Source organism: Martes martes (genome assembly GCF_963455335.1).
Source record: "Martes martes genome assembly, chromosome: 8".
Lineage (NCBI taxonomy): Eukaryota > Metazoa > Chordata > Mammalia > Carnivora > Mustelidae > Martes > Martes martes.
This window is the reverse complement of record NC_137895.1, coordinates 45,272,354-45,293,558: the sequence shown is the minus strand read 5'-3', so window position 1 is coordinate 45,293,558 and position 21,205 is coordinate 45,272,354. Positions and strand designations below refer to the sequence as shown.

Below are 21,205 nucleotides of genomic sequence, written 5' to 3'. Positions count from 1 at the left end.
AAGACTCAAAAAGGCTAAATAACTTTCCTAAGGTCAAATAAATGGCAGAGTCTGCCCTTGAAGCTTGATCTTTCACTCCAACGTCAAAGTGCTCAAGCTACCATATTACATTACCGTCACAGTGCCTGCCTCTCGGAGTTGTTGTGAGCACGATGTAATGTGCTTAGTGCCTTGGTAGAGAGTAGCTTTCAGTAACGGGCAGTGGTTATTACTAGAGAGAGGAGAGCTCAATTGAGCTGAAATGCTATCTGGAGGTTCAATTACCTGTAGACCCTCGCTGTGACAGGGACCCCAATTCACAGGTAAATCTTCTCAGCCCCATTTACACATACAGATGGCTAGTGTCGACTCTGAGTGTGAGAGATGATGATGGTAGTGCTGACGGTTAGTGACTAGAAAAGAAACATGACTTCATTAATAAAAACCTAAAATAGAACACGGCTTGGTGCAGTGGAGGGGCGAGAATGGCTCTCCCCACTAAACATACTTTTCTCGTCAGTTTTCAGACATAGAATCGTCTCTAGGATTTTGGGGCTTTGCCTGGAAAGAAATAGGTGAGCAAGTGCAAGCTCTTAGCCCTAATGTCTGGGAGGGTGTTGCTTTTAGTAATGCAGGGATAAAAATAAAATGACCCTCTAAAGGCAGCGGCGACTGCCCACAGCTTACTGGGGAGTTGGTAAAAACCTCATTTTTCATACTAGCCTCCAAGAGCTGACCTTTAAAATCACCACATCTGGGAAGAATGTGTGATTTGATGCAGAACATTTTAGGACATGCCATAGGATGAATGGCTGAGAATGTGCTCATCAGTTTTCTTCTCCTTCAAGGAGCTCAGAATTGCTTAGGTTATAAAAGTCAGTTCTTGGACCCTTCCAAACCTATAGCGTTTCCTTAAATAGGTCTCCCGTACAGGATAGGTGAAGCACATATATATAAATGGAATGCTGATCCGTGCCGCTGGCATGAAAATAATTTGGTGTGTGCACGTGTGTCTGTGTTTCTGTCTCTCCTCAAGGTGAAGTTTAGGTATTTCAAGGTAGCTAGTTGTATGACAAGTTCAGTAGATGGTTGTTTGGAAAAAAGATGGAATTGCTTTAAAAAGAGAGCCAAACTCTGTGAACGGCTTTGTTGTGGAGATGTATCGAGACTCGCGTACTACACCTAGGGTCCAAGGAGTAATGCTGCTGAATATAAAGCCAGCTTTTGATTTGTGAAACTCAAAATACCTGTAGGTCCAGAGGGCATTAAAGAGAAGCCTAGTTTGTATTCATAATACCTTTTAAAGAGCCTCCAGAACTTTGTGGAAAATAGCATTGGATGGGTGGTCAATCTCACAAATTCATCTCCGGGAGAAAATAAAGTCTGTTGGATCTCATGTGTCATCATCTGCTAAAGGAAGGTCTGGCCAGTGATGCCAGTAGAAATCCCTTATGGCTGCTACTTCTGAGCAACCTGGGCCGTGAGGCCCCTCAGGGCCAGAGTCTGTCACAGTTGGACTCTCCCTCCTCCGACAAAGCCCAGTCAGTGTTTTTCCTGGCGAGTCTCTAGCTGGCTGCAGGTTTCAGACATGGCAACCTCCCGAACGCCTGCGAGTAGGACGGCTCCTCCCATCCTTGCTGGCTTGGAGAGCCATTGGCTGTTGTTGAAGAGAGGTCAGGGGACAGGTCCACTTCTGAAGCTATAAGTGAAAATTGTTGTGATGGTTACTGTAGAAGGGTTTTCATCTTCACAGAAAAGTCTATAATATTGGAGAATTTGCTGAGGGTAGTAGTTACTGCTTGGAAGATTGGTACTTACTCTGTTGCTCGGGCCACTGGGAAACTCTTCTCGTTTAACCATTTCCTTCCTCCTTCAGAATTTGCCGAGAACCTGCTACATGTCAGGCAGGATGCTAGAGATCAGATATTAAACAATAAGAACAACCAAAACAAGGCGGTGAGAGCCTGGTGGAGAGGACAGGCAAGAAGACTGGAGATTTCCACATAGACCCGTCCGCGCCTCACTGGGAGAGAGAAGAGAGCCGCCTACACCCAGCAGGAATTAGGCAGGGGAGCTGGACCATGACCAGAGCATTCCATGCAGAGGGAAGGCAGCGTGCAAAGGATTAGATGGGAAGCTGAAGAGAGCACGGCCCATCCACAGCAGCAAATTGTTCCCTGAGGGATGGGCAATAGGGAAGAAGAAGGTTGAGAGACGAGGCTGGAGGAGGCAGGGGCTGGGTCATGGAGGGTCTTTCTGCCATATGGAGAAGGAGTGTAATTGGTGAAGGTCTGTAATTGGGCCAGGACATGGCCACTGTGGCCTGATATTTAGCTCTGGGGATAGAGAGTCTTAGACGGAATTTTGCCAGGGTTTCAGGGCTGGTCCAATTGCTCTGATGTTAAGCCGCTCTGGCGGCTCTGATGTTAAGTGAATGCTCACCATTCCTGTTAGTCCATGATACATCTTTTTTTCTATTTCTTCTCCTTTGTTATAATTAAAAAAAAAAAAACCATTAAAGCCTGATGTAAAAATGAGTAAATGTGAAGTGATAAGTAAGGTGGCCTTCTCGGAAGTTGAAAATGCTCAGAGGTAAGCTGAAGGATGGACAATAAAACTGAAATGGCCAGAGGGCTCTTAAACAAAATCATCCAATTGTTCTTGGAAGCAACCAGAAAGATATGGGAAGCAGTAGTTAAGAAACGCACAGGAAAAATCCCAGTGAAAGCAGTGCTGCTGAAATCGCCTGTGTCGACGTGTTCTTCAATAAAAGTTGTTTTCTGCGGACGCTTTTCTTCCCCCTACGGATGTTCCTCTTATATTTGATGATCAATTTTCCACAAGGTTTGCTATAATGTTTCCTCAGAGCTTAGGTTTTTACATTTTAATTCATTCAATGGCAGTTCTTAACCTAAGACAATATATGCCGTTTCCACAACTCAGGATCATTGTTTTCTAGCTGACAAGATGCTACTTAACTCCCAACCATCCTCTTTTTCTCTACTTGTTTTTGTCTGTCGTGATTTGAGGAGAACCCCTGGCAAAAGAAGCCGTCTCTGTCGGTTCAAGTGGAGCCTGTGATCTAGTACATTCCATAATTTGACTCACCTCTACCTTCCTTTGATGCTCATTTTGGGTCCCCAGAAGTCACCCCTCGACCCAGCCTCTTGATATGACTCTTTCCGGTAACTTCCACACTTCCCAAAGCCCTTCTAAGATCCTATTAATTCTTCAAAGTCCAGTACAGACTTCATATTCTTTGTGCTCTGAGACAGATAAGCACAGTGCAGTTTCAAGACAGAGTGAGTTTGCAGCAATAGAAAAACAGCAGGTTTTCTTTAATTATTATTTTTATATTAATCTGGTCTCCCCAGCCATATTGCACATTTCTCGAGCACAGGGACCACATCTTTCCCTATTTTTGGAATCTCACCTGGAGTTTAGCACAGGAGAATTGAGTTAATATCAATGCAGAAAGTGTGTCTGGATTAGGTTGTGGCTTGCCAAGAGCCGCAGAGATGTTCATTTAGAAGCTTGTGGTAAAATGAGTGCAGAGATCAGGGTGTAGCTACCATCACACAAGGCATCAGGACAGTAGTCTTTGGAATCTGCACAGCCACTGCGCCCCCCACCCCCACCCCCGCCAGGTCTGTGAACATGGGAGCAGTGGCTTCCTTCTGCCGGAGGGGCTTTGAGCTGTGCCTGAGCGCTCCGCTTACAGAGCAGCTGTAACCCCAGGACTGCAGCTGACCAACGGGTGGGTTCTAGCTCTCAGTTCCGAGTGTCTCTTACACTTGTGTTTTACACAGGACTAGCTGGGGCCAAATACCAAAGCACGCAAAATCCGCCTTTCTGCTGTCTCTTGAAACTCCATCCCTGAGCCCTTCCCCACTCTGGACACCTTGCTCTGGGGACACCGCCCTGGGGTAGTCACAGCCTCCTAGTGGGATGTGGCTTTCTGCGCTACTCTGGGGAGTGTTTGCAGAATAAATGGTCAAAGAAACGACAACAGAAACGGAGATCTGGTGATTGGGGTGGGGGACACATTTCTGCGGCTGAAAGAGCACAGTCCCTGTGTTCACTTCTGATTGCCGATGGTGATTTGTATTGTCTTGACATTTCTGTCCCAAAGCTTCTGGCTTAGCTATCACACCTCATTCCAGTCCCAATCCTGTTGTCATTTGCAATTTAATTGAGATGAAGGGAATTGGGGTCAAAGGAGAGAAGTTACCTGCTGCTGCTTATAAACTGAAATGTTGTTGGAACTAAAATTCAAACCCCAGTAGCTAGGGCTGGATGGGAGAGGGGTGAATTTGAGGGGACCTGGATTGGTTCCACCTTTCAAGCAGTCCTCAAGTGTGTATTTTGATGTGCTACTTGTTTGAGCTAAGATGGGAAGATGTTAGAGAAAGCACTGTGAATGGGGGGTTTAAAAAAATTTTTTTTTTGCACCTATTAGAGGTGCAGACCCCGATGTTAGAACATCTTTGAAGAGCATTCTTCCTTTATTCATTTGTTAGGATCCAGACACCAAATAGAACAGATGCATGCAACACTTGTACACGAATGGGGTTCTGAGGTCCCAGCTCTATAGGCAGGCACTGAGTGTTATGTGCCAGGTTATAGAGCAGTGGTGATGGTGGTGTAGGGAGGGTGTGAGGGATGGAACCTAGAAGCTGGGGCAGCATGGGAGTGGGGAATTTGGGGGGGGCAAGGTTATAGCCCTACACCCACTCTGGGATTTCATTATTTCAACAGCAGGGACTGCTGTGCCCCCATGACTGACTGACTGGCACCCTACATTCATAAGTGTGCTTTGTTGACGGAGAAAGAACTTTGGATTTGAAGTTAGGAAATGAGCTTGATTCCTAGCTCTGCCTACTATGAGTTGTGGAATCTAGGAAAATCACTGGAATGTTGAGTCTCAGTCTTCCCATCTATAAAATGGGAACATGTAGTAATAACTGTTCTATCTCAAGTTACAGTAGGATAATGAGTTTGTAGTGAAGTGAAATCCATGAGAATACATCACTAAACTGGGACATCTTCTGGCTAAGTTTCCTGTTATCTTGGTGTTTTAGCATCATTGCTGAACTGTTTATTGATAACTTCAAGTATGGAAATGTTTAGGTTTGTATGCTCAAGTGTCAAATTTTATATTTTTGTGTTTTCTGAGTTGTTTGGTCTGAATTTTATGCATTTTTTCATGTTCTTCTGTTATGTTAGGGTATGGGCTTAACACTACATAAGTAAACTTTGGACTGTGTACAAGATAAGGATAAATAAGATTTCAGTGAGGGCCTGAGATTCTTATAGATGTAAAGTAATTCTAATTTAGCATGGAACTTTTTGTTATGTTTAGCACATCTCAGGGCTTTTCTAAACTTTCTTTGCTAGCTTCATGCTTTGTGCCTGTGTCCTGGATATGTGGATAACTGAATTCAATATGTGGAAGGATATATGTGATTATTTAAAAATATATACTACCTGCATGTAAAGATCAGATTTTTAGTCCAAGTGGTAGAGAAAATATATCATTTACTCCCTCCTTCAGGCACTTACTAAGTGACGTGTGGAAACCACTTTCCTGGAGAAAGTGAAAGAAGTAGACCACTGGGCTTCTTTCTAGAAGTTTGTGGGCACTCTTTCAATCCAATTTAAGAATACAGAATGACTCTCAGGAAGAGGAAATATAATTATTTCAAGGCATGCAGGTAGTGGGGGGAAGTGGGAGGCAAAAGGGCCCTTTAAAAGGGCAGTTGGAATACTAAATGTCTTTTTCATCAAGAGTTCTTTGAGGGGTTCCTGGATGGCTCAGTCGGTTAAGCGTCTGCCTACTGCTCAGGTCATAATCTTAGGTCCTGAGATCGAGTTCCACATTGGGCTCCCTGCTCAACTGGGAGTCTGCTTCTCCCTCTGTGATTTCCCTCTCTCTCTCTCTCTCTCAAATAAGTAAATAAAATCATAAAAAAAAAAAAAGTTCTTTGAAAAAGTTGTATTTCTCTTTCATTGGAAGATGTGCCTTAGCAAAAGCTTTAGGTACCTAACACTAGACAGCAGAAAGATGTTGCAGCATTTGGTTTTGGAAGTCACCATGTCAGGCCAGTGCATATTTGCTGGTCTGTCCAGTGTCTATGAACTTGGTTCCCTCAAGCTTGTACCACAGCCCGCTTGGCTAGACCTGATCTGTTGAGAGAGTGGTGTACTACCAGTAGTGACCTGAAGATGGCAGCATTGGGTGCCCTATCTCATTTTCCCAAGCACCTGCTCTGCCTGGTACATTCTGTAGCTCTGTTCCACAGCAGTGTTTGGATTTCAGATTGTCACTCAGACTTTTTTTCTGCTTAATGACTGCATGTATGTAAATGATTCTGCTTTTCTTCTGTGGAAGAGGTCCGCTTTATCACTCCTGTTTTGGTTTTCAGCTAATGATTATATGTAATTATATTCAAGTAAAATATTTAGAAATAATTACATATATTAGTGGTATGTAAAATTTGGAATTCATGAACATCAGTTTTGATGAAAGGTACCTTTTAATTGGGAGGTGATAATCTCAGTATTATTTGTTTCTGTTTGAAAGACATTAGTGGCCAAGAATCTGCAATTCTCTTTTACAGGTGTTCTTGTAATGTTCCTGTTTTTTTTTTTTTTTTTTTTTTTTGTGTGGTTATTGTTTTCGTTTTGTTTTGCTAATAGGTAGGATATTTATTTGGCAAATCTCTAGGGAATATATTATAGATCCACATCTGGAGAGTGCTCTAAGGAAAACAAATTGTATTTTCTTAAAATTTGGGGATGCAATTAGTTATCCTTGAATTCCAAAAGGTCTCCAAGGGGTCAGCCAGTCCAACTCTAAGCAGGCTTTGCATTTAAAAACAGGAAGAAGAAAGATGCATTTGTCCTGGCTTCTCCATCAATGATCATGCCCAGGGCTCTCTGTCTTGTAAGATCTCCACTAGTCTTGAAAACAGAAAAGAATTGTCCTGAGCACGTCCATAATTAAAATTTTACCAACATCTGAGGTTCAGGTGCATTTTGCCATTTCTCTTTATCTGTTAGCCACACACGGAGCTGCAAATGGAAAACCGTCTTAAAGCCAAAGGTTTAGTTCTCTCGGGGGAGGAGGCTGTAGACGTTAGCATGTAGGCTTTCCTTGGTTGAGGACAACAGAGAGTAAAAGAGCAGATGGAGCTTTGTAAGGTCGAAGTTTCTGGAAGGACTCCCAGACCAGGTATGGGGCCAGAGAGCATTCCGAATAATGCGAAGGGAGATTCACAGTGGCTCCTTCCTCTGAGGTTGCCCTGATTCTACAAGCACATGGACCAAAGACACACTGATAGATGTAACTTTGAACCTTTAGTTGAGTTGATGCAGACCTTTAAATTCCTGTTTTAAAATAGGTTAGGGATGCCAGATCTATGTGAAGGCCATGCGTGTGGCTCACCAGACATTCTTAGGGGCTCTCTCAGCCTGTTTTGATTTAGATCATTCTGTATGCACTGATGTAGCGTAAGGAAGATTAAAAATGCCCTTACTAGGCTGACCTGAATGCTCCTGTAGCTGGCTCCATATGGGTATTTTGGAGGCTTTTGAACATGACAGCTCTCTCTCTCTCTCTCTCTCTTTCTTTTTCTTTTTTTCTTTCTTTCTTTCTTTCTTTTTTTTTTTTTTTACAAACTCTTCTGTATTTAATGTTAAGCCTCCAAGGGTTTTACCTCATGCACTATAAATGGAATATATATTAGGGAAGTCAACCAAAAACACACTAAGAAGTTGCCATGAAACTCTAGTTCTCCTCTTTTAGACTTTTATTTCTCCATTTTGGTGGTAAGGGAGAATCATGCATCTATTAATCTTTTACCTAGAAACTTTCCAATGTGACAGGGGTCGAGCTATTTCAAATTTGGAGCTCTAGGTCTCTTAAACGTCACCATCTAGACTGGTCCTGGGGTACATCACTTTATCTCCTTAAACTTGAATTTTCCTTTTGGTGAAATGGGAAGTTGAACTTCCGGAACTCTTGTTTATGACAATACAATCACTTCTCTTCATTGTGCCCAGGATTGTGCAAGATTTTTTTGGAGGATGAGTGTGCCTGAGGGGCTCTGTCGGTTAAGCCTCCGACTCTTGATTTCAGCTCAGGTCTTGATCTCAGCTTTGTGAGTTCAAACCTCGTGTTGGGCTCCTCACTGGCCATGGAGCCTACTTTAAAAAATGAAAACATCATATATGTTAATATATAAATTTGGGGTGGGAGAGACAGACTTGAGGGCTGTATTTTAACTTTTCGGCACATACTCAGATCTCTTATTTTGGTTCTTCTGCTGAGGTCTCTGTGATACTGACTTCTCCCCAAGCCCTGCTCCCCCTGGCCCAAGTCCTTTTCCAAGTCACTCACCTCCTAGCTCCTTGGCTGCCTCTACCTCCTCACTGATCTCTCTGCTTCTACTCTTGCCCCACCAACGGTCTGTTCTATACCCAGCACTGGCACAATCTTCTGAAACGAAATCAGAACATGTCTGTCACTTGCCTAAAACCCCTCCCATGACTTCCCACTGCCCTTAGAAATACAAATCTGTTCCTGCCTTTGCACCTGCCTCCTCAGCTGGGAATGCTCTTTCTCGAAGATCTTGCACAAAGGGCTGCTTTTCAAGTGGGTTGCGGCTTAAATGTCACTCCCTCAGAGAGGCCTTCCTTGACCACTTCGTCGAAAGCAGTCATCTCTACCGCTTCATACCAGACACATTGTGTGGATTTATTATTTATATAGTATGTCCCACCTGCAACTATCCTGTATATCGATTTTTGTTGTTGTTATATATCATCCCAGTAGCAAATAGGCTTCATGGGATTAAGGTCTTTGTTGCTGTGTGCACTGCATATCCTTAGCAGCTAAAGCAAATTCTGGAATATAATAGGTGCTCAAGGAGTGTTTATAGAATGAATGAATGAATGGATGTCATGGGCAGAAAAACTACATGCCAGAGAGGTTGTGGTCACAGAGCTAATTAGAAGCAGGGCCAAAGAAGACATGAATAGACATTTCTCTAAAAAAGACATCTAGATGGCCAACAGACACATGAAAAAATGCTCAACATCACTCAGCATCAGGGAAATACCCATCAAAACCACAATGAGATACCACCTCACACCAGTCAGAATGGCTAAAATTAACAAGGCAGGAATTGACAGATGTTGGTGAGGATGCAGAGACAGGGGAACCCTCTTGCACTGCTGGTGGGAACACAGACTGGCACAGCCACTCTGGAAAACAGTAGGGAGGTTCCTCAAAAAGTTAGAAATAGAGCTACCCTATGACCCAGCAAATTGCACTAGTAGGTATTTACCCAAAGGATACAAACATAGTGATTTGAAGGGGCACCTGCATCCCAGTGTTTATAGCAGCGATGTCCACAATATTCAAACCATGGAACGAGCCCAGATATCTGTCAACAGATATATGGATAAAGAAGATATGGTATGTATACACACACATACACACAATGGAACATTCCTCAGCCATCAAAAAGAATGAAATCTTACCATTTGCAACAACATGGAACTAGAGGGCATTAGGCTAAGTGAAACAAGTCAGTCAGAGAAAGACAAATATCATATGATTTCACTCATACGTGGAATTTAAGAAACAAAACAGAAGAACATAGGGGAAGGGAGGGAAAAATAAAATCAGGCAAAATCAGAGAGGGAGACAAACCATGAAACTCTTAACTGTACAGAACAAACTGAGAGTGGCTGGGTGATGGACATTAAGGGGGACATGGGATATAATGAGCCCTGGGTGTTATATACAACTGATGAATCACTAAGCTTGACACCTGAAACTAGTAATACACTATGTGTTAATTAATAGAAAAGAAAAAAAAAAGAAGCAGGGCCAAGACTAGAGCTCAGGCCCCTTCCTATCTTTCCTCCTGGTCACACTGCCACACAGCAAACCTGACTTAGAGATAATTCTCTCATTTGCTAGTTATTCACCAACTATTTATTGCACCCTTATTATGTTTCAGACAAAATTCTGTGTCAGTGGTTCTCAGGCAGAAGAGATGTTGGTCCCCTGGGAACATTTTTCAATGTCTAGAGACATTTTTAGCTGTTACAAGCAGGGTGGGGGCTGCTGCTGGCATCTCATTGGGGAGGTCAGGGGTGCTGTCCTACAAAGCACGGAGTTTAGGGTTGGGAGACACGTGACTATGGGGAGCATACATATGGAAATTAAAGACCATGTCAAAAAGAGGGTATGATGGAAAAGAGAGAAAAGTCAGAACAGAGTAAGCAGGAGAGCTGGCGGGCATTGCGGGTGCTGATGGGGGTAGGAAGGACTCTAATTTTAGCCTTCCCAGAGGTGAATCAGGAAAGGAAGTTTTCCTCGAGAGGTTGAGCGCCACGACCTGCAAGGACCAGTCCTTTGGGGTCAACTCACTCGACCTCCCAGATCATCCTCACACCTAAAAAGTATAAAACCCTTCTGAACCAGGGGACATCTCAACCTCTAAATGAAAATAGAGCAAACTGCCATGGGCTAGAAATAATTACCATTTTCCACTTTCCAGGGGTGTGTAAATTCTTCCTTCTCAACACTGTCAGTGCTCTGTCGTCACTCATGCAGGACAGTGTTAATTTGATGCGATTTGTATTGCTCATTGTCAACTTCTCACTTTTCTCTTGGGTAAGGGTAGTGTGATTTCAGCCTCTCTCAAGAGCATCCTGAGATTTTTGGTTGTACAGAGGTTTCTGTCTATCTAGGTTGGTTTCCTAAAATCAACAGAAACAGTTATAGATTTCAGTGTCTTGGGAAAGCTGTAGTAGTTGATGCTGGCAAAACTCAGTCAATGTAGTGGTTCTTACTCTATGTATGTGTGTATATGTAATATATATATAATATATATATATATGTAATATATATATATTATATATACACACATATATGTGTATCTATATGTGTAGCATACGTAGATATACATGTAAGATCTTGGTAAAAAAAATCATACTAAAATTTTGGTTGGATAACTTGGTAAGTGTGTACTTACCCTTTTGGTCTCACTCTTGTTTCTTTACCATAATTCTTTGCCTAGCATTGGCACCTGGTAGGTACTCACCAAATGCTTGCTGAATGAGTAAACAAACTGCAAAAATCAGTTTGGAATTACTGGGTTCCAAGTTATTTTTCCACATTTCCATGAACTTTATTTATGTCAGCTGAAACACAACTTGGTAAACACAGTAACATGTTCTTTTTTTTTTAAAGATTAATTAATTTATTTTATAAATAAATAAGATTAATTAATTTATTTTAGAGAGATAGAGAGTGTAAGTGGGAGGAGTGGCAGAGGGAGAGAATATTCAAGCAGACTCCTGCTGAGCATGGAGCCCCGTGCACTGCTCGATCCCATGACCATGAGATAAGGACCAAAACCAACAGTCAGATGCTTAACAGACTGAGCCACCCAGGTGCCCCAACAGTAGCATATTCTTACGGTGTTATGACTGTGACATATTCATTCATTTCTAAGTCTGATTTTTTTTTTAAATTATTGCCGGGGATATGATTTGACTTATGGGGTTTCTGAATCTGCTAAGCATAAATCTCTTAGTAATTAATACATTTTCCGCATACATTTAGCCTAGGGAGGGATTATTAAGCAAGGGAATAGATTTCGATGAATGTTCTTAATTCAAATGTGTTTAAATTGACACTGTTGAAGAAATTATGCCCAGTGCACCATTTGGTTTTGGGTGCCATTTTATTCTATAGAAGAACAATGTTGACTAGTTCACTGGATGTATGTCCATGTCTTTTTCTTTCTTTTTTTTTTTTTTCCAGTGCTACTTTTTCACAATTGAGTTTGGCCTTTGCAAGCAAGAAGGGCAACTGCGGGCATACGGAGCAGGACTCCTTTCCTCCATTGGAGAATTAAAGGTACGAAGCTGTGAATGAAAACATCCTTCCCAGGCAAACTGGTTCAAGGTCATGGAAATATTGATTTGTTTGTCTGAGCAGTTCTACTCGTAGGTACCCATAAATATTTAATACAGAGGATTTGGCACCTCGGATGTGGGTACTGACCTAACTTTTTGCACCTCTGAAAATGGGTCACGCCTGTCTAGGTTTGTGGTGTGACTCAGATGGTTGAGCAGCTATGTGCACAGATCAACAGGAATGACAAATGGATGCTCAAATGTTGGATAACATATGACTGGCCTAAGTTTAGTGCTGAAAAGTGGGCAGCCAAGTTAGCAGTGATCCTCCTGTTTGAAATTTCCTTGCAAGGGTATCTTGGGTATTTTCACTTCTGTTATCCCCGTGGCTCCCATGGATACCCTAGAATTTACTTCTCCAAGGGGAATTTGAGATTATTTTAGCGTCTTCAAAATTAATGTGTATTAAAACATTTATGGAAGTATGCAATTTGGAAAAAAAAACCCCTAAATAAACCTACATTTAGAGAGGTAGCTAATATGTATAGTAATGCCTAAGGAATGTTTTTTTTTTTGTCTTAAAAGATAGTAAAGGGGTGCCTGGGTGGCTCAGTTGGTTAAAATACAGTAAATTGGTCATTCATTCAGAAATGTTGGGGCCTGGATCATTTGATAATTTAAATATCCTGGTTACTTAAGAATTGCTGTCCACGCCATGGGAGGATAACAAGTTTCGATGAATTTAGAATGCAGTGTGATGTGTAATCTGGAAATGGTGCTAAACATAGTTTAATCTTTCTTTGATTACCCAGACTAAGATCAGGATTATTGACTATGCAGAGGTTGTTATTTGGGGTATTGATCATCCTTATATAATGTAGTTGGGAAATAGATGATTATTGGAACTTTTTGGTTGTTTATATTCTTGAAAGGTACAGTGTAACTGTAGTCATATTGAGTGTTCACTTTATGATTCCATTCATTCATTCATTAACTCCTCAAACATTGGATTGAGTACCCACTATGTGCCATGTACTGTGCCAGTCACTGGGGATGTAAATAATGAAGAAGGAGGAGGAGAGAGAAGAGGAGGAGGGGGAGGAGGGAGAGGAGGAGGAGGAACAACATAGTGGCAACCTCAGTGGACACTTAAGCAGACCTCGATTAGTATTGTAGGTGCTTTAAACATATTAACTCACTTATTTCTCATAACAACCCCGTGAGATAATCAGTATTATTATCACAGATGAGATAACCGAAGCACAAAGACATTAAGGAGCTTGCCCAAGATCCCTTAGCGAATGAGTGTTGGAGCTGGACCCACGTCCAGGTGGCCTACCCTGCAGGATCCCAGCCCTTAACCAGTAGGCTGTACTTCCTGGGGTCCCTGTTATCAGAGGGTTTGCTTTCTAGTGCAAGGGGTAAGCAGCCAATTAGATAATGCCAAGTGTGACACATGGGCCTGGCACTTACTAGATCATGCCTGGGAAGGCTCCTGACAAGGGCCTTGCTGCCCACGCTGACTCCTGAGGAGTGGGAAAGATGAAGGAGGAGAGGATGAGATGCACAGAACAGTTGAGCGGACAGCAGCATGTGCGCTCTTGTCAAATCCTGCCCTGTTTGGGGAGCTGCGGGAGCTTCCATGTAGCTGGAATAGATGATAATGTTTCAAATGACAAAAGCCTGATGTAATGTGGTAATTTTTTTTTTTTTTAACAAAGTTCTGAACAGCAACAAAAAAGCCACTTGGCGTTAATTTCAGTACAGTGGCCAAAGCCCACAGCAATAGCATGATGTCATTTCCCTGGAACACCCATGCCTTCTGCAGAATGCTTCTTGATTTCCATGAGAAAAGAATTAGAAAATGATTTAGCTCTTGAGCTACATCTATTTACATTCTCAGAAGGTTTATAAATGATGCCGGAAACAAAAGAAACAAATCTCTCTCATTGTCCCGACTTTCGACAGGGTCCTCTAATCGGGTTAATGGGGCATGTATAGGCAGCATTGGGTTGAGTGTGTTGTTTTTGTTCCTATTGGTGTGGACGGAAATGTCTGGAAATGGAAATCAGACAGGGCTACGTACACCAAAGGGCATTGTCTGCAGTGAATCTTGTTCTGGTCCATCACCTCTAGTCATTAGCATTCTTCCATTCTCAAACTTCTACACTCCAACTTCCCAGTGATTGCTACTTCGGACCATTTTTACAATTCAGAAATTCTTGCTATGACAAGTATCTTCTGATTACTCACAGGGAATACACAACACAAGAGGCTTCCCATACCCGCTTCCCTCTCCTCATCTCCGCTGCACTCTCTGCAAATGTCCAGAACCCTCTCACAGCTTCTGAGTACTTCTGTCTAACTTCTAGTTGAATGGACACATGATAATTCTGAACTCAGGAGAGGGGGATAGCTTTAGTGATAGCATTATAAAAATTCCTGTGTAAAACACACTTAACAATTTCGAAAGGAGTTACCTTTTGCAGTGGAAGGTCCCTTGTTTCCAACTGTAGCCTAAATGTAGGTCCCAGCTAAGCTGTGGGAGGTTTTGGTGTAATCTTTATTACTTTTACATAAATATCCACGATGCACCTTCTCTCCTTGAACAGAACACTTCTTAAAATTTGTGCTTTAAGAGGCTAAATTTTCCTGGGCGTAGGTGTTGTGCTTCAGAGCTGACCAAGTACTCCCAAGGGGTGTATGTATAGTTTGGAGGATAACTTTCATTTTCCCTCTTATTTTTTCAATGATTACAATGCTTATTTTTTGACAGTCTTTGGAGAGAGAAACTAAATATGGAAAAGCTTGTACAAGCTACATCTGATAGCCACAAAGACTTCTTTTAACCTCATCAGTGGCTGCCCTCTCTCTTCTCTGTTCTGTGATGTATTTTTGGGAATTCTGAAAGTGTGTTTAGGTAGGGCCTCTACCATACCTTCATCACTCTGGGGAGCAGCCGATAATGAGCTAACTCATTTGGAAGTCTGACTTTAAAAAAAGGATGAAAGTAGGATGATCGATTGGTGTTTATCCATAGTCATGTATGTCTTTCACACTTTTTCTATCTCAGAATTGACCCTACTATATTATGTCTCATTTTTCAAATTTATTATTCACTCATTTATTTATTCACTTTATTCAACAAACCGACAATTAAAGTTCTAATGTTTCAAGGAACTTGGAGTCTCTAGTAGGGAGATTCTAAGAAAGTGGTTGATAGGAGTCTCTATCGAATCCAAGTGTCATGGGCAAGCAACAGTGAAGTTTGTTCCTGGTGGTGGTGAGGAAATGATTGTTAGCTGATGAAACGGCTGAATCTTATCCTAAAAAGTTAATACATCTAAAAAGCAAAAAGGCAATTTCTCCTTTTTTTATGGGTAAAGGTAAAGTCTAGTTCTTTATACCCTTAAGGGCATGGATTAGATTTTTTGTAAACAGCCTTAGCACCACCCCATAGTAGTTGCTGAAATAGTACATACAAATCCATCTGTTCTGCTTTTCAGGTTTTGACAAAGCTGATGGTTTTAAAATTTTTAATTATTATTATTTTTTCAGCTCTAGTTTTAGGATCTCCTTGCACAATGAGTTTATCATACTGCCTTTTTAATAGACTAATCAGCATTCAAAGAACAGACTTGTGTTTATTACAATCATTCAGGTTTATAGCCATTTGCAGCAGCTCTGTCCAGGGGCTAGAATTCCCACTAGGCCCATAGAGAAGAGGCTGGAGACACCTGCAGATCCTGTCACCGGTATGGCTAGAGTTAGGACTCACCACTGCAGAGCTCTCCCACCTTTCCCCTGCACAGATGGCTCAGACATCCCTCCCCCCGCCAACTCCTTTTCCTGAAACCAGCTCTGTTAGTAAAGACAGAGCAAACTCTGGAGCATGGGGAGTTGGAAACAGGTCTTTAGCTTTTACAAAGAGATTGTTTGAAGAGGGAGTTTTTTCCCCTTATGCCTGCAGCTTATTCAAATTGATGAAACTTGCCAACATCGCTGATTTACAAAAAAAAAAAAAAAAAAAAAAAAGGTGTGATGCCATTATCACCCGATTGAGCAATAGCAATGTTGATGTCACTTTGTACTTGGTTAGTAGGAGGGACATTTGAGGGAAGTTCAAAAAAATATTATCTACATGCATGCATATGGACACATATAAATGTATATATTTGCTGTTCTGATGGGGGAAAAGATTACAATGTGAATATGGGAGTGCTTGCAAATTCTTATTTAGAATCTAGGGCCCAAATTACCTCTAAACCTGACTTCACACTTGACTTTTTTCCCAACTTAAACCAGTCCTAATATAGAGGGTGATGATCACAGGATTTACATGGAGAATAGTTGAGATAGTAACTCAGTGCCTGCAAAGGCAGGTGGTTGGGAGGAAGGGAGATTTTAAATTGAACTTAGGGCAGGCACTATTGTAGTCTGAAACCCGTAGGCCTCATAGCTAGGGCCATGTTATTTTCTCTGTGGGTTCTGGATCCCTGGGGGAGAAGAGCTGCACCAGTGGTGACAGGCGGGGTTGAATGCCATCATCTCCAGGCTGAACTGTCGATAATCACTTAGTATACCGGGCACTCCCATGAGCCAGGTGCTTTGTATGCATTACCTCTTTTAATTCCTTTTTTTTTTTTTAAAGACTTACTTATTTTAGAGAGAGAGAGAAAGAGAGAGCATGCGCGCGTGAGCGCGCGCGCGCGCGTGAGCGAGCGCAACTGGGGGGGAGGGGCAGAGGGAGCCGGAGGGAGAGAAAAGCAGACTTCCTGTGGATTGCAGGGCTCCATGTGCCACTCAATCTCAACTACCTGAGCTGAAATCAAGAGTCAGCCACTCAACTGACAGAGCCACTCAGGCGCCCCTCGTTTCTTACCACAACCCTGGCTTACAGATACTATTCGTATCCCCATTTCCAAGATGAATACTAGACTAGACTTATAGAGGTGGAATAACTTACCCAAAGTCATGCGGAAACTTTAGATAACAACTGGGTTCTGGGCAACTTGATGTTGAAAAAAGATGTTTGTATTTAAAAGGCCGGAATGACAAGTAAGCCTTAATTTGTGCACCGAAGCCGATTAATTGCTAATGGCCACCTCTGTTGGGAAGGACGGGAAGGCCATGCTGAGGCCAGTGGGAGAGGCTGCCACGGCCAGTCTGTGCCACCTGGGGCAGAGGGAGGAGAGGCCGAGAAGTGCAGTGTATCTGCAGGCCCTTTTCAAATGATACTGCAAGGAGGGCTTCGGAATTCATGTAGATTGGTCTTTTCAGTTTCTGAAAGAGGAAATTCTGTCCCCACCTAGGGAAGTTTCACTCCTCTGATATCATGTCTCTGGGACAGTGTGTTTAGAACCGGGGTATCACAGCTCCCAGTCCTGCGTACTTGACTTTAGCACTCTGGGTAAATCCAAAATAGTCTTTTTAGAGAGACTTTGGATGAGAGCAGGTGATTCTCAAGCACTCCTGTACTTTTAAAGTGGTGTAAGACTAAAAGACCGTCAGCCACATTCTCTTAGCCTTAGAAGGCCTCTGTCTGCTGAAGCCGGATGAATTCTTGTGGACTTCAGGATACCAGATGGTTAACACTTTGGGAAGGAGTCACCACAGAGTTCCCTGGGGACATCAAGCAGTGTGGCTCAATGTTTACAGAGAAGCCACTGTGGACCTAGAGGGGAGGGCTTCTCCCTCAAGCCGAGGCAGCGGAGAGAGAGATGTGACAGGAGCTCAACAAGGCTTCGCCCCCTGGGGCATCAGTAGAGACATGGACATTTCCTAGCCTTGGGGCCACACTCTAGTATTCAGGCTGCATGGATGTCCCGGGCAGGCAGCCCGCAGAAGAGCTCGCCGTCAGGGAAATGCGACCACTCACAGGTGTGAGCACCACCTCGTTTGTCGGCCTCACTCAGCGGTTTCCCCCCAAACTCCAGGCTCTTGTCATGCTCCAGGCTAATACAGGTACCACTCTCATTCCCTTTTGTAATAGCTGACGAGCAGCATTTGTCCCACACCCCATGGGTGGAGAGTCCCCAGTAGGTAGTTAGCATGTTGGACCCAGCAGGCTCCCGAGTGTAGACTGCCTTGTTGAGAGCTTGCAACAATCAGCTCCCAGTTTCTCCTTGGAATATTACATTTGGCAAGTGTGAAATGCATTGCCTGATGGTCTTTGCCTCTGGTGTCTTGAAGCCTGTCCTTGACTGTCCTTGAAGTCTGGGGCAGAGCACTCTGCCCTCTGGGCTCTTTCCTGGTCCCCTCTCCTCCTCTTTACTAGTTAAAATGACTACATGGGCTCATCTGAGTATCCAGTGGAATGTCCCATGACAGTTCCTTCTACAGCTACACTGATTTCCGTCCCTGTTACTGTAGACACACATTCGGGAGGCCTCCGTTATACATGGTGACTGCCAAGCCTGCTAACGGCCCATCAAAGCATCTCAGACCCAAGCAGATGAGTTTCACCTTTTTCTCGTCAGCAGTGGTTTAAATGTTCTCCCAGTCTGTCCGGCTGCTGCTCTGCCCACGTCCCTGATTGTGAGGATGAGAAAACAGAAAGGTCACGGACACTGAGTCAGTCACTGTCCTTCCTTTCCTACGTGCTGGTGGGGGACCGCACACTTAGAACGACGCACTGAAGTCAAGCACGCCCCGAGTCCGCGGCCGCGAAGGAAGCCGCTTCTAATTCTGAGCACCACAGCAAGTCGGTAGGAAGCCTGTTCTTTGCAGAGGAGCGCCAGTTCTCCAAACTCTCCAGTTTGTTTCTCAAAACTGTGAAGTTGTTTGTAAAATGTGGACAGAATTATTAGTCATGGGGATCCCCAATCCCCTGATGTTCACTGCCCTGGACTGAATCTAGCACAAACGCATTTGCAGGTGTAGTGACCTTCTACTTCTAATGAAACCGTTCTGTGGGCCAAAAAGAATGCGTTCATTCCCAGAGGCCCTCCGCATCCCCTGATTCACGGATGCATCGATGTGGACAACACAACTTTGCGGGAATGCAAATCACATGTGGGCTAGGGCCGCATGCCTTTTCTCAGTAATGCCAGTGTTTTGGTTTGCAGTTACATTTTCAGACTTAGGGAACGGCAGCCTTATTCGTGGAAGGGTGCAAATCATGCCGTGCATTTTGAAATTGTCGGGGAATATACCAAGAAATGGAACGGGAAAGGTTTGTGGCATTTCTCTGGTTAACTCAGCAATCCGCCTCTTACACCGGAAGGTGGAAAAGTACTTAGGGTAGAACCCAGAATCTGGAATGCCACGTCCTCAGGAATCATCCAGCCCAAGCCTCTCCTTTACAGTTAAGGAAACAGAGGCACAGAGAGGTAAAACACCATGGCGTGGTTACCCAGCGTGATAGCAGCCACATCTGGAGTGAAGCCCCTTTTCTCTCAGTTCAGGGAGGTTCCTGCTGCCCCTTCTTTCTGTCTGCCCCTCTCCCCCAGCTAATTGAGCCTTTCAGGAAAACACAAAATCTAGAGGAGTATTTCTCAAAAGAGACTTCACAACCACTGGGGTCGGAATCACCTTGGATGCCTCTACCATGCAGATTTCTGGGATTTACCCAGACCTGCTAAATAAAATTGAGGCCAGGTATCTGTATTTTTTTTTTCACAAGCTCCTCAGTCATTCTTATGCACATGAGGGTTGAGAACCATTAACCCAGGGCCTATAAACAGGCAGGTGGCACATGGCAGGAAGTGACCACTCACTTTTAGCCTAGCTGAATTGACCTCGAGGAGATAATCATTCACTGTTCCTTGCTGTTCTCTGTGCCAGTCATGTAGTGAGTTGAATGGAGCTAATGATGGTTCAAAGAGTAATTGCACTGGCTTCCCTGTTTTCCTAACGCCTGGTCTGAGCATAACTATAACTATTAATATTAGTTCTTTTTGCCTACCTGACAATATTTATCTGCAGCATTTTGCTCTGCTCTGCTTGCTGGAAGGGAAATGAATGCTTTGCAAGTATCCTTAAAATATACAAGCCCACTCCAGACTCTGTTGATACACAGTACCTGGCCTTAAAATGTCTCGTAATGAGGCCACAAATAGTTCAGTCAGAGTCCCAATTACCTTTCCACGCAGGTAATTATTACTTCTGCCATTTGAGTGAAATTTCAGAACATTGCTTATGGCAATAAATTGAGGGCCATATTTATGTTCTCTCCTTGCTTCTATTCATAGCATAGTTTTAAAATTCCATTTCTTTTGGAATATAGCTCCAAACTGTCCTTCCATATGGATTTGTCTGATAATAAATAAAGTAATACCATAATCTCATCCCCCCCCACCCCCCCGCTTCTAACAGACTTGAACAAAAGCAAACAAAAACCCAAACACTCAATTTACCCTGTGTATGGGAGAGTACCATATTTCATGGCCGACTAGCAACTGAGCAGTTCTGTAAAAATACTGATCTGTGCTGTAGAAACACGACATCATGGCACTTTGGAAGTCTCATTATGGAGTTTAACAGGTTTTGTGGTATGTTTTGCAGCATGCTCTTTCTGACAAGGCATGTGTGAAAGCCTTTGACCCAAAGACAACTTGCGTACAGGAATGCCTTATCACCACTTTCCAGGAAGCCTACTTTGTTTCAGAAAGTTTTGAAGAAGCCAAAGAAAAGATGAGGTAGACTTGTTTTTCTTCCATCTACAGAAAGTAACTTTTTATTTCTTCTGGCTCTATTCCTTCCTTCTCTCTGTGTCTCCTCTACCAGTGAGAGTTGATCGCATATCCTTCTATCTCCGTTTATTTTGCAGGGACTTTGCAAAGTCAATTACCCGTCCCTTCTCCGTGTACTTCGATCCCTACACACAGAGTATTGAAATTCTGAAAGACACCCGAAGTATTGAAAATGTGGTGCAGGACCTTCGCAGTGATTTGAACACAGTGTGTGATGCCTTGAACAAAATGAACCAGTATCTGGGGATTTGATGCCTGGGACCAGTGTCATTGCCAGTGTGATCTTTTTGGGGGCTTAGCAGCAATTCAGTCAATGTCATATAACACTCATAACTTTCTGTGTTGTGTCATGGCTTGGCTAGTAAGCATGCAATTCTGTATATCTCTATCTACGTGTAATTTACTGTGTTAATGTGTGAAACACCATAAGGAACCCAGTGACTACAGATAACCACTCATTGTTTGAAATGTAACCTGTTTAACGTCTTCAATAGATTTGACCTTTCCTGCTTGGTGTCCTTAACCAAACTGCAGCTCTTTAAAATTTGTAACAACTAGCCCTCTTCTGATTCTAGCTTATTACTTTTTCCTTC

At 43.0% G+C, this 21,205-nt stretch overlaps 1 protein-coding gene across 1 annotated transcript in view; it reads left to right on the top strand.

Moving 5' to 3' along the window:
* TPH2 (tryptophan hydroxylase 2) overlaps positions 1 to 20,864 on the top strand; it is a gene marked incomplete at both ends in the record, with an annotated part of 93,645 nt that extends 72,781 nt beyond the window's left edge. The window contains 3 exons of the mRNA XM_080810210.1: positions 11,825 to 11,920; positions 20,425 to 20,558; positions 20,690 to 20,864. Coding sequence (XP_080666336.1) covers positions 11,825 to 11,920; positions 20,425 to 20,558; positions 20,690 to 20,864 — 405 coding nt within the window. The remainder of the gene's footprint in view (positions 1 to 11,824; positions 11,921 to 20,424; positions 20,559 to 20,689) is intronic.
* Between the last annotated feature and the right edge of the window lie 341 nt (positions 20,865 to 21,205).